The sequence below is a fragment of the Piliocolobus tephrosceles genome, chromosome 14 (genome assembly GCF_002776525.5).
Source record: "Piliocolobus tephrosceles isolate RC106 chromosome 14, ASM277652v3, whole genome shotgun sequence".
In the NCBI taxonomy this organism is placed as follows: domain Eukaryota; kingdom Metazoa; phylum Chordata; class Mammalia; order Primates; family Cercopithecidae; genus Piliocolobus; species Piliocolobus tephrosceles.
Genome location: NC_045447.1, coordinates 38,576,002 through 38,589,264, shown reverse-complemented (window position 1 = coordinate 38,589,264; position 13,263 = coordinate 38,576,002). Strand labels below are relative to the sequence as shown.

Sequence of the window (13,263 nt, the reverse complement as noted above, 5' to 3'; positions counted from 1 at the left end):
TCTTGACCTCGTGATCCGCCTGCCTCGGCCTCCCAAAGTGCTGGGATTACAGGTGTGGGCCACCGTGCCTGGCTACTTTGATTTATTTTTTAAAAAGAGTAGTGTATGCCCATAGTAAACAACTTGAACAATATAGAAGATATATAACAAAGAAAGCTTCCACTCCAGAGTATCAACTCTTCTCAGAGGCAACATCTGTTACTTCTTGCATTTCCTTCTAGAAATATTTTGTATGTATATAAACTTGTTTAATTCTCCTTATAAGTATTAAATCATTTAATAGTATTTATCTTAGAGATTGTTCCTTTCCAGTAAGAATAGATTCCAAAAAACTCTATATTTTAAAGAAGTTATCCTAATTTCATTTTTTTGTTTTCCTTTTTAACAGTATGTATTCTTAATTGACAAAAATAATTGTGTATCTTAGTTTCATTTTCATTTTGTTTATATTTTAGACACAAAGAAATTTTAGATTTTCACATCATATTTATCTGTCTTTTTTTTGTTTGTTTGAGATGGGGTCTCACTCTGTTGCCTAGGCTGGAGTGCAGTGGCGCAATCAGAGCTCACTGTAGCCTTGACCTCCTGTGCTCAAGTGATCTTCCCACCCCAGCCTTCTGAGTAGCTGAGACAACAGGTGTCCATCACCACACCTGGCTGAGTTTTAAGGTTTTTTTTGCCCAGACTGGTCTTGAACTCCTGGGCTCAAGCAATCTTCCCACCTCGGCCTCCCAAAGTGCTGGGATTATGGGTGCTAGCTACTATGCCCAGCCCTGCTTTTCTTCATTTTTTGAGAAAAGTATTTCCCTGAAACTTTAAAATTATAAAGAAACAGCCCTTTTGACCTTTTAAAAAATATACTTGAACAGCTAGAAAATCCTTCCATGATCTGTCTGAATTCCTTGCATTTTTACCTTGCGGCAAAGCAGGGAAGGAAAATATATTAGGAGTTGACACCATTAGACATTTATCCAGTGCTTACTTTGTGCTGGGTATGAGACTAGATGCTGAGGATGTAAAGATGTTTAAAGACTGGTTCTTTGCCTTGTAGGAGCAAACTGCCTCAGGGCTTACAGTATAGTTTGATCTTGCTACCGAGTGAACCTTCCTTTGACCATTCTGCCTTCCTTTATAAGATTATAAATCTGTTCAAGGTGGACTTAGGTTATTGCCAGCTTAAAAATAATGACCTGACATGCCCATTAAACCCTTCTCTGCTGGATGCTTTAGCAATATCTTTCAATTCATTTTAAAAACTTGCTTATGATTCAGCATGCTTTTAGTGCTAAATAGAAGCTTTCTGGGACATTATTTAAATACATTTTAACAGGATTTTAAATAAAAATTCAAATTGTTTTTTTTTTCAGTCTGCTAATAAGAGCTATTATCTTGCCACATATATAAACAAAGCCACTTTTGTTAATTTGGTATACAGAAAAATGATTATTACTGCATCTTTCCCTGAAAACTTTGTATAGAGTAGAGTCTATTACTTTTTTTCCTGTTTTCTTTCTTTGTCTTTGTTCTGGCGTTCTCTGAACTATGTGTCTTTCTTCCTGTATTTATCAATGTCTGCTCTTGCTAGGTGCCATGCCCTCTTATTAGACCTTTTATTAGTCATAATTCTCCAGAGAAATAAACACACACACGCACACAAACACACACACATGAATGTGAGAGAGAGAGAGCAATAAGGAATTAGGTTATTTGATTATGGAGGCTGAGAAGTCCTACAGTCTGTCATCTGTATACTAGCCCAGGAAAGCCAGTGGTATAAGTCCCTTTCTGAGACTGAAGGCCTGGGCACCTGGAGAAGATCAATGTCCCAGCTTAAGTAGTCAAGCGGAAGGAGAGAAGAATTCTATTCAGTTCCTCAATGGATTAAATAGTGCCCACTCACACTGGGGAGAGCAGTCTGCTTTACTTGATCCACGGATGCAAATATTAATCTCATCTAGAAATTCTTTCACAGATACACCCAGAAATGATGTTTAGTCTGGGCACCATGGGGCCCAGTCAAGTTAACACATAAAATTAACCATCACAACCTTGTTATTATTTTCTACTTGCTGTATTCAGCATAGTTCCTGACACACAGTAGGTACACAATAAATGCTTGAATGGATGCAGTTCTGGAGTTGTACATTGTTCCATCTTTCTGAACTACTTAAAATAGCTGGCAACATCATCACATTCTTCTAGCTAAAGAAAAGGTATAGGGGAGAGTTCTTTCTCCCAGCAAGGGTGGCAATATAGAGGAAGCAGACTTTAGGTTAGAGTTAGAATCCAACATCAGTGCATAAGTCAGAATTTGCATGTTGTTAAAATTGTCTGAATCCCATAATTTGTCCATTGGCATAATTAGAGGCTTCCAGGAGAGACTCATGGAAACTGAGAATGATCAACAGCAGGTCTGCTTCTCCCATCTTACACTCATTCCTAGCTATGTGCTCGTGAGGGTGAATTTGAGACATTAAGTCCTCTGCTCAGTATCACCAAGTGACAGATGGCAATACCCCACTGATTAACTTGAGTGTGTAGTGGTTAAAATACATCATTTGGGAGGAATTGTGGCTCTTCCACTTATTAGTGACTGTTGGCAAATACTTATGACTGAGAAATGATACAAGCAGTAGCAAAAATAGCTAATGTTTATTGAGAATGTACCATGGTCAGATAGAAATGCCAAAGATAGATTATCTTATTTTATCTTCATGACAACTTTGTTAGGTAGGTACACCATTGTACACCGTTGAACATGGTGATGGTGCTAGCCCATAGTCACATGGTTGGTGGGCCTGGAATTTGAATTCAGACGTTTTTGGCTTCATAGCCTTGGCTCTAAACATTAAACTGTGTGCTTCATGGTTATGATAGTTAAGTTAAAGGACACTTAAAGTTGTGGACTAATGCTTCTGGATAAAAACTGTTGAATAAATGTTGACATTCTCAGCCCTATCAGAATTAATGCTTCATTTTAATATTCAGTTTCTTTACTATCCTTAGAAGAAATTCATAAATTAACCTACATAAACACATGATTAAAGAAATGAATTGAATGCATGATTGCAATGTAAAGGGGAAACAAAAGTAATTTATAATAAAATGAATATTTCAGAATGTAAATGCTTAGGTGTGATTACCATAGAAGAAAATACAGCCATCAGATGTTTATGTCTACTTATAATAAATGTTTGGATTTAAAAAATTAAAAGCAGGTCAGGCACGGTGGCTCATGCCTATAATCCCAGCACTTTGGGAGGCCGAGGTGGGTGGATCACGAGGTCAGGAGTTCAAGACCATCCTGGCCAACGCGGTGAAACCCCATCTCTACTAAAAATACAAAAATTAGCTGGGCGTGATGGTGTGTGCCTGTAATCCCAGCTACTCAGGAGACTGAGGCAGGAGAATTGCTTGAACCCGGGAGGCAGAGATTGCAGTGAGCCTAGATTGTGCCACTGCACTCCAACCTGGCGACAGAGCTAGACTCTGTCTCAAAAAAAGAGAAAAATTAAAAGCAATTTCATACCAGGAGTACATGAAACAAAAATGTAGATGTATAGTAGATGCTAGAATAAAAACCAATATTAGGGTAAGGTATAACAACAGATCAGACTGATTTGTAGTATTATGGAAAGTCTTGTCAAAATTCCTACATGAATAGCCAGAAGTTATGTGGTACTTGTCTTTGTTGTATGGAACTGTCCTTTCCTTTGCAGTACTTCAGGCGTCCTTGGAATCTGGTAAATGACGGTAAGGTCCCTCTGTCAATGTGACAACCAAGAATGCCTCCACAGGGACAGCCACCCCTAGGGGGCGATATTGGCATCTTTGTGAACACAACACTACCTTAGAAAGAATGAAAGTGGGATTGGAAAGTTCATAGACTTAGCACTTGATATCTTGGAGCTTATAGTAGTTTCCTTGGCTAATTGAGTATTGTATGATTACAGAGTAACATATTGACTCATGTAGACATCATACTAGTTATTGTGTAAATTTTAGGGAAAGAGAAGAAAGGAATGTGATCCATGAAAAACTGGAGGAATGTATATAATAGGGAGGCTTCTTAAAATAAAAAGATAATTTTAATAAAAGTTGATGTAAGATTCTGCTGATACTGGATGTATAGCAAAGTCAACTAGGTTATAAAATATTTTACTAGAAGTTGTTTTTACCAGTGCGTATACATATACATATGGTAGCATGCCATATGTATGCTTCATAAAGTAAATCTGATCACTTTTTAAAAGTAGATAAATGATGAAAGTAAGTCTTGCTCACTGAAGAAAAATAGGCAAATATGGAAAATCTTAAATAGGGAACTAGGAAACCATGAAGACAGATAATATGAAAAATTTATTGACATTTTATTCCAGGACTTATTTTATGCATATTCTTTTTTTCTTTTCTTTTTTTTTTTTTTTTTTTGAGACGGAGTCTCGCTCTGTCACCCAGGCTGGAGTACTGTGGCCGGATCTCAGCTCACTGCAAGCTCTGCCTCCCGGGCTCACGCCATTCTCCTGCCTCAGCCTCCCGAGTAGCTGGGACTACAGGCGCCCCCACGTCGCCCGGCTAGTTTTTTTTTGTAGTTTTTAGTAGAGACGGGGTTTCACTGTGTTAGCCAGGATGGTCTCGATCTCCTGACCTCGTGATCCGCCTGTCTCGGCCTCCCAAAGTGCTGGGATTACAGGCTTGAGCCACCGCGCCTGGCCTATTCTTTTTTTTCTAAATTGGCTATAAATATACTTCATTTTCTTGCTATATTTTATTTTATATTATCGTATTAAAACATTTACAGTTAGCTTTGTGGAATACATAATGCATTTAAAAATAGTACAGAATTCCCAGAAATTATATATGTGCTTTTTGCCTAATTTTGTTAGCTTTTCTTGTCACACAATATACTTTTTAAAGGTAATTCTTTTTTACAATTATTATTTTTAAACTTCAACTTTTATTTTAATTTCACGGGGTACATGTGTAGATTTGTTAGATGGGTTTATTGCATGATCCTGTCACTCAGGTAGTGAGCACAGTGCGTAATAGGTAGTTTTTCAGCGCTTGCCCTTCTGCCTCTCTCCCCATTCTAGTAGTGCCCGGTGTCTATTGTTCCCATATTTATGTCCATGTGTGTCCAATGTTTACCTAACACTAATGAGAACATGAGGTATTTGGTTTTCTGTTCCTCAGTTAGGATAGTGGCCTGCAGCTGCATCCATGTTGCTGCAGAGGACATGATTTCATTCTTTTTTATGGTTGTGTAATATTCCTTGGTGTATATATACCACATGTTCTTTATCTAATTCACCATTGATGGGCACCTGGATGGATTCCATGTCTTTGCTATTGTGAATAGTGCTGCAAAGAACATATGGGTGCATGTGTCTTTTTGGTACGATGATTGATTTCCTTTGGGTATATACCTGGTAATGAGATTGCTGGGTTGAATGGTAGTTCTCTTTTAAGTTCTTTGAGAAATCTTCAAACTGCTTTCCACAGTGGCTGAGCTAATTTACATTCCCATCTGTGTAGCATTCCCTTTTCTTTGTAGTCCCACCAGCATCTGTTATTTTGACTTTTTAATAATAGTCATTTTGACTCTTGTGAGATGGTGTTTTCTTGTGGTTTTGATTTGCATTTCTCTGGTAATTAGTGATGTTGAGCATTTTTTCATGTTTACTGATCACTTGTATGTCTTCTTTTGAGAAGTGTCTGTTCATGTCCTTTGCCCTATTTTTAATGGAATTATTTGCCTTTTGCTTGTTGGATTAAGTTCAAAAGGTAATTCTTAATGACTGCAATATTAATTTCTTGAACAGTTATACTTCAATTAAACATTGTCTTGTTAGATATTAAGATTTTTAGGTTATTGATATTATAGATTTCTATTGGAAATGGCTGTAATAAATGTCTATAGGTTTCTGTCACATGGTTTTCTAAATGTGTAATTCTGGATCAAAAACTGCATTCCTTTTTTTAGGATTCTTGAAACATATTCTTTAATTATGTTACCCCAAAATAGAACCAATTTAGATGACCAAAACTGGTGTGGTGGTATGTCCGCCTAATTGAATGTTTTAATAGCCAATTTTATAAGTTGGAAATAGCATCTCGTCTTAGTGGACAACTCTAATTGCTAGTGAAGATCAATAATTTTTTATGCATTAACTGGCCATTTGTAATTTTTCTGTAAAACATTTCATGTCTGTTTTTGGTCCCATTTTTATTAATTTGTATGTTCTATTTTTTAAGTAATAATAATAACTTGTATCATATTGTTATAGCATTTTCCCCAGATTTTAAAACTTTAGTCATTTATGATATTTCTAACATGTAGATGTTTTAAAGTTTTCCTACATACAGGTCCAGTGTCATTTCTCAGACATGTATTGCGTTTTTTCTTCTTCATCTGTCTTATTTCTACTCATCCTTCAAGGCTCAGTTCACATTCCACTTTCTCTGAGCATGCTTTTCTTGAATACTCCAGCTCACAGTAATCGGTATTAGGCATTACATGCTTACTGATTTGGTACATGATCTAGCTTTGCAGTGTTGGTTTTTTTCCTACTTGTATGACTCTCTTACAAGATTGTAAGGTTTCTGAAAACAGAGATCATCCTATATTTCTTTGTGTCTTCTGTACCATTTACCTTGGGACTTTGCCTACTAGATGTTTTGAATAATGAATTTTTTCTATTTTTATGATTAGGTTTGAATGAATAAATGAATTTTGATAATAATAAAATGCTATTACATAACTAGCACTCTTTACATTGTCAATAATTTCCTTCTACCTCAGTGGTTTTTCGTAGCAAGCAAATGAAATAGAGATTTTCATTCTAATTTTTATGGATAGTTGGTATTTTCCTTATGAATATGAAAAAGGTATAAACCACAAAAAAAAAAAAAAAAAAAAAAACAGACTATTCAGTAGTGAAGTATGTCATAATGCTATGGTATTGCATTCATGAATGTGAAATAAGCTATTAATATTCATGCCTAGTTCTGAGAATTTATTTTTGTTTCTTTTGCAGTGCCATACAAATTACATTCCTGTCTGTGGATCAAATGGGGACACTTATCAAAATGAATGCTTTCTCAGAAGGGCTGCTTGTAAGCACCAGAAAGAGATAACAGTAGTAGCAAGGGGACCATGCTACTCTGGTATGTATGATATTCTTCTGAATAAATTTTGGAAAATATGGTGGAATCATTTCTAAAAGGGAGTTTTGAGCTAATCCACAACTGCTGCATGGATTGGTGGTGGTGGTTGCGGGGAGTGGGGGAATCTTTTTTGCCCTCATTTCATGTTGTTGCTTTTGCTTTTTTTAACCCCAGGTGGTCTTGTATGGACTTATGTTACTCCTTACTACATTGTTAAGGCTTAACACCGTTTTTGTAGGGACTTCCTTTTCATGTCCTTTGCCTTATGATTTGAACATTAGACAGAATGAGCTTTGAAGTGGGGAATGATAGGGGATCTGTCTTGATGATTTTTTAAAAAGAGGTGAGGAATTTCTGTAGAGTCATTAGCAGTATCACAGATTGTTGCTTTCCAGGTTTTTTCTCTGCCACCTCTTCATCCCATGCTGTTTGTATTTACTTCATCTTTTTTTTTCCTTCCTGAATTAGTAGTGGTCAATTTGGGAAACTATTAATATTATTTTCTTACTTGTGTTTGTATTAATGTTTGGGGATAGAGATGCAGGTGAGGTAACTTGAATTATATTGAGGTTAGTGGTAAAAGTGAAGGCCATTCTTACGGGATTTCCACTTCCTTTCTTTCCCTATATATTACAGTGTTCAGAAATTCTCCCTTTTACTAAATGTGACGATTTTAGGGTCAATTAACTACAAAGTCAAAGGGGACAGTCTCCAAGGTTGTTCTCACTTCTGACACCAGCTGAGATCAAGAGGTTCCCCAGCTAACCGTAGGCTCTATAATTTGCTAGAAGGGCTAACAGACTCACTGACAGGTATTATATGCATGGTTATGAAGGGGGAGGATATGTGTTAAAATCAGCCAAAGAAAGAGATGCCTAGGACAGATTCTGGGAATGTTCCAAACATGGAGTTGCTGATTTTTCTGTCCCAGTGGAGGCATGGACAGTGTTAACTCCTCCTAGTTACAGTGTGTGGCAGTGCACATGGAGTATTGCCAGCTGGGAAAGCTTGCCTGAGCATCAGTGTTCATAGTTGTTTCTTTATGAAACTGGATCTCACTCTGTCCCTCAGACTGGAGTGCTGTGGCACGATCATGACTCACTGCAGCCTTGACCTCCCAGGCTCAAGGGATCCTCCCACCTCTGTTTCCTGAGTAGATGGGACTACAGTCACATACCAACAAACCAGGCTCATTTTTTTTTTTATTTTTTGTATTTTTTGTAGGAACAGGGTTTTGCCATGTTGCCCAGGCTAGTCTTGAACTTGTGAGCTCAAGCTGTCTGCCTGCCTTGGCCTCCCAAAGTGCTGGGAGTACAGGTGTGAGCCATTGTACCCTGCTATTCATAGTTTTTATTGGGGCTCATTGTGTAAGTATAATTGATGAGTTGGTTGTGTGGTTAGTTGAAGACTCTGGGTCCACTAATACTGTGTGACCCGTAGACCCCATGATTGGTCTACTCTTCATGATTGGTCTTTCTGGTATAACCAACCCCCACTCTAAGACTTAGATGTGGCCCAACCCCCAACACTAAGTTCCAGTGTGGTCAGCACCCTCCCTTAACCAATATCCTCCTATCGGGTATGATGTAGGTTACCTTCCAGAAGCAGAGGGAAAAGCCCAGACCTCTCTTGTAGTAAGACCAAATTCTTTCTATACACACTAAAATAACCATGTGCTTGGAGAAGTTATTATGTTTTGAGGCTAGTAGACTATGATTTGGTGTGGTTCTTATATACTTCTTTAAGTACATTGTGTTTCACAGAATGATCTAGAAATTAAAGAGGAATATGGAGGTTCTTTCTAATCCCAAATTATGCTTCATTTATGAGGAACATATGTTTAAGACACCAAGTGCTTTGATAAACAGTCAATGTTAAACATTAGGCAGCAGAGTGGTAGATTGGAAAGAGCACTGCACCAGGGTTACAAGACCTCACCTTAGCCTAACTCCAACCTTTATTTATTGTGTGACCTTGGACAAATCACTTAGCCTCTCTGAGCCCCAATTCCTTAACTTATTAAGTGGATATTATCTCCTGTGGTTGTTAAATAAGGATTGAATGAGCAAAGTTATAAGCTGCTATATTGATTTTATTTTCTGAGTGGGCAGTGTTTTGTTATTTGGTCTTTTGTGGATCCTATTCCTTGAACTAGAAATACTATTCTCTTTTTCTTACTTGAAAACTCATTTTCTTATGCTTAAGGTTGGTCTTAAATCTTTTCTCCTCTGTGAAATCTTTCTTCTGTGACATCTCCTGGCAGAGTTTGTTTGTGTAAACAAACTTGGGTGTATCTCTATACATATACCACATTGTATTTCATTCATCTGACATAAATACTTCCAGCCAAATCAGTGCTTTCTCAGTGGGAAGGTACTGTCTTGCCTAGGGATGTATATCATAATCTCAGGGTGGATGGAATCCTGTAGGTTGGGGAAACCCATACCATTTACAAAATATAACTTACAGGGAGATTTCTACCTTGTTATCATAGTAGCCACAGTATTTAATTTATTTAAGGATTCTAAAAGACAAAGGAAGGTATGAGTTTTTATATTTATTAAAATTAGACATGGTTTGAATAAAAGATTGGGAGTAGTATCTCATATACTGGGAATATGTCTTATTTATCATTTTATTCCTCGCATTTACCATGGTGCCTGGCACATAATATGTACCCAATCATTGTATGTGGAATCGAGGTAATAAAAGGGTGTTTTCCTAAGAAGAGTTTGGTCATAAAAACAATTTTGAGTTTCCTTTCTCCTTCTCTTTTTTTCTGTTCCATCACTCTTTCACTTCCTCCTTATTTACTCAGAGAAAATGTCATTTTGTGGTTGATTAATCAAAATTGAACATAATTTAAGACTTTCCATAAAATCCCATGAAGATTTTACAACTGGTACTGTATACAATATGTCTTTTTCTAGTTCCTCCTGTTTCTGCAGTACCTGGGAATTTGATTATTGTCTGAAGGAGCTTGAAGGGAAGGGGACAGTATTGTTCTGAGTGTTGTTTGCTGCTCTAGAGGACAATTTGGAGAGCTAGCACGGGTTCTTTAGGATCCAGGGTATCCTCTCCCCTGGAAAGTGCTAGATAAAGTGTCAGATTCCTCACTTGCTCTCTCTGTTTTTTTACATGACTCTGTGCTGATGATTTTATATCATTACCCTGTTTTCAACATGTTCTGTGCTAATATGTTGGTTCCTTTAGGATTATAGAATAAATGTTTTACATTAATTATACTTGAGACTGGCTTCTTTCTGGTAACTTTGATGAAGGCTCTTTTTAATTTCACTAGCGACAAGTCAGGTAAGTTTCCTTTTGATTGGATTTCCTAGAGGAAGTTAATTTTATTAGTAATATGAAAACCTCAAACCTTTGGTTCTTTGCTTCCTAAACCTTGGGGCTTTTCTTACCTTTTGGCTTTTGGCCTTTATCCGCAGATTTCATTAAGAAGATTTTTTTTTTTTGGAGTAAGACCCAAAGCTCTTTTCCTGTCTTTCTAATAAAAGCAGCTTATTCATTATTTCTCTCAAGCCTTAATAAAACTAAAATTTTCTCCTACCTTTTAAATGAGTGGATTAAAATTAATTATTTACATTTAGCCGTTTACTTTTCAGTATTTATTGTCTTTACTCTGTGCAAAGCATCTGGATATGTCCTTAATGGGATACAAAGATGTATGAAATATAGATGATTATGTATCTAAGCAATTTATATTTTGAGAGCAGCATAAAAGAGGTATGTAAGAATAAATTGTAAGATATCAAAAATTTGAGAAAGGGACTGAGAATGGATATCACAGTTTTATTTTTGATAGAAAATTTTATTATTTGATAAGATGAAATTTCCAGGAAAAATGTTTGTATTCATTCTTTGTTTTTCTTCTCAGATAATGGATCTGGATCTGGAGAAGGAGGTAAGTTTCAAGTACCTCGTAAAGGATATTTGCTTTTTTTTTTTAAAACAGCTTTGAGATATAATTGACATACCATATAATTTGCCACTTGAAGTGTACAATTCAGTGACTTTTAGTAAATTCACAGTTATATATTCATTAGTATATTCAGAGTTATATATTCATCGCCACAGTCACTCTTAGAACATTTTAATTACCTCAAAAAGAAACCATGCACTCCTAACCCAACTCTCCCTCTCAGCTCTAGGCATTCTTGTTTCTCGCATTTTTCCCTGGAAGTTTGTTGTCAGACTAAGGGGAAGATGTTGTAGTTTCTGTTAAATTGAGGTTGCATCAAAGTTACTTCTTCTTGGATCATCCCCACAAGTGATTTTAGCTTGGACCAGAATATTTGTAACTCTTTCCCATCCCTTGCTTTCAAGTTTTTGCTCATAAGGAATTTTCATGGTACAGGGTTAAAAACTCTAGAGGAAGTTGTACACAGAAAAAGGAAGACATGCCCAACAACTCTCATGGAGTTTAGAGTTTAATTTAAACCTTTAACAATTTCCTATCTATGTTTTTCATTTTATTTTACAAATATATGAAGTATTTCTGTTGTTTAAAAGATTAATATTTGATAATAGCATATAATGGAGTTTAAATGATCAGAATTGAGATTGACTAATCTGTATCATAGTCTAATGAGGCTATAATTCTTAATGAGTATGTACTGTATACAAAATAATGTTTGAGGTATTATGGGGTACACCAAAGAACACCCACTTCAGTACAGTTCACACTTAATGCAAATGGAAACTGCAGTTATGATCCTTTCAAAACTGCCCGAAAGCTCACTCCATACTTCTACATTTCATAGAATCTTAAAATTTCAGTGTTGGAAGGGACTTTGAAGGTCTCCTGGAGAATAGGAGAACTGTCCTGAGGAGAAATTCAAGGATGACAGTCTCAGCTAAAAAAAAAAAAAGATTAAAGCTGCCAAACAATAGAATTTGAAGTAGATGGACATGTTTAAGCAGAAGCTTTATAATCACGTGTGAAGGATCAGATAATAAATTCCAGATCTTAGAGCTGGAACAGATTTTAGGCGATCATGTAGTCTAGCCCCTGTGGTCAGGTATTCAGTTAGGAAACTGTCATTGTCATTGTTCCTATATTAAAGAAGTGAGAGTTCATCTTAAGATTTGCTTATATAATACAATATTGGGATGGGCGCAGTGGCTCCTGCCTAAAATCCCAGAACTTTGGGAAACTCACTTGAGATGGGAGGATCACTTGAGCCCAGGAGTTTGAAACCAGCCTGGGCAACATAGTGAGACCCTGCGGGGCGCAGTGGCTCATGCCTGTAATCTTAGCACTTTGGGAGGCCGAGGCAGGTGGATCACCTGAGGTCAGGAGTTTGAGACCAGCCTGGCCAATGTAGTGAAACCCCATCTCTACTAAAAATGCAAAAATTAGCCACGCATGGTGATGGGCACCTGTAATCTCATCTACTCAGGAGGCTGAGGTAGGAGAATTGCTTGAACCCAGGAGACGGAGGTTGCAGTGAGCCAAGATTGTGCTACTGCACTTCAGCCTGGGTGACAGAGCGAGACTCCATCTTAAAAAAAAAAAATTTTTTTTTTAAATTTTAAAAAGCCAGGTGTGGTGGCGTTGTAGTCTCAGCTACTTGGGAAGCTAAAGCGGGAGGATCGCTTGAGCCCAGGAAGTTGAGGCTGCAGTGAGTGGTGATCATGCCACTGCACCCTGTCTCAAACAAAACAAAACAAAAAATACTGGATATCTTGCCCTGAGGATGTAGGTTAACCTTTTTTTTTTTTTTTTTAAAGGGCGTATGAGTTAGAAGGGCTAAGTGGTTTGCTCCAGTTAATATACAGACCTTAGTGAGCTCATGGTAACTGTAATATTTCTGAATATTATGATGTTTTGGGGCCTCAGAATTACTTAGGATGATAATCCTTGGTATCTGTTGGGAGTATTCATGAGAGTTTAGGGGAATATTTCTACTTAAGGATAGGCAGACACTAAAAATTAGAAGTTTGGCAGCATTACCAAACAGGCATGGCAGATTTGTGTACCTTTTTAACACCCTCTTTATTGTAAGACACCTCCTGAGGCCGGGTGTGGTGGCTCATGCCTGTAATCCCAGCACTTTGGGAGGCTGAGGTGGGCAG

At 37.1% G+C, this 13,263-nt stretch overlaps 1 protein-coding gene across 1 annotated transcript in view; it reads left to right on the top strand.

Moving 5' to 3' along the window:
* Positions 1-13,263, top strand: part of TMEFF1 (transmembrane protein with EGF like and two follistatin like domains 1) — a 96,348-nt gene that overhangs the window by 29,615 nt on the left and 53,470 nt on the right. The window contains exons 3-4 of the mRNA XM_023202661.2: positions 7,038-7,167; positions 11,063-11,089. Of these exons, the coding sequence (XP_023058429.1) occupies positions 7,038-7,167; positions 11,063-11,089 (157 nt within the window). The remainder of the gene's footprint in view (positions 1-7,037; positions 7,168-11,062; positions 11,090-13,263) is intronic.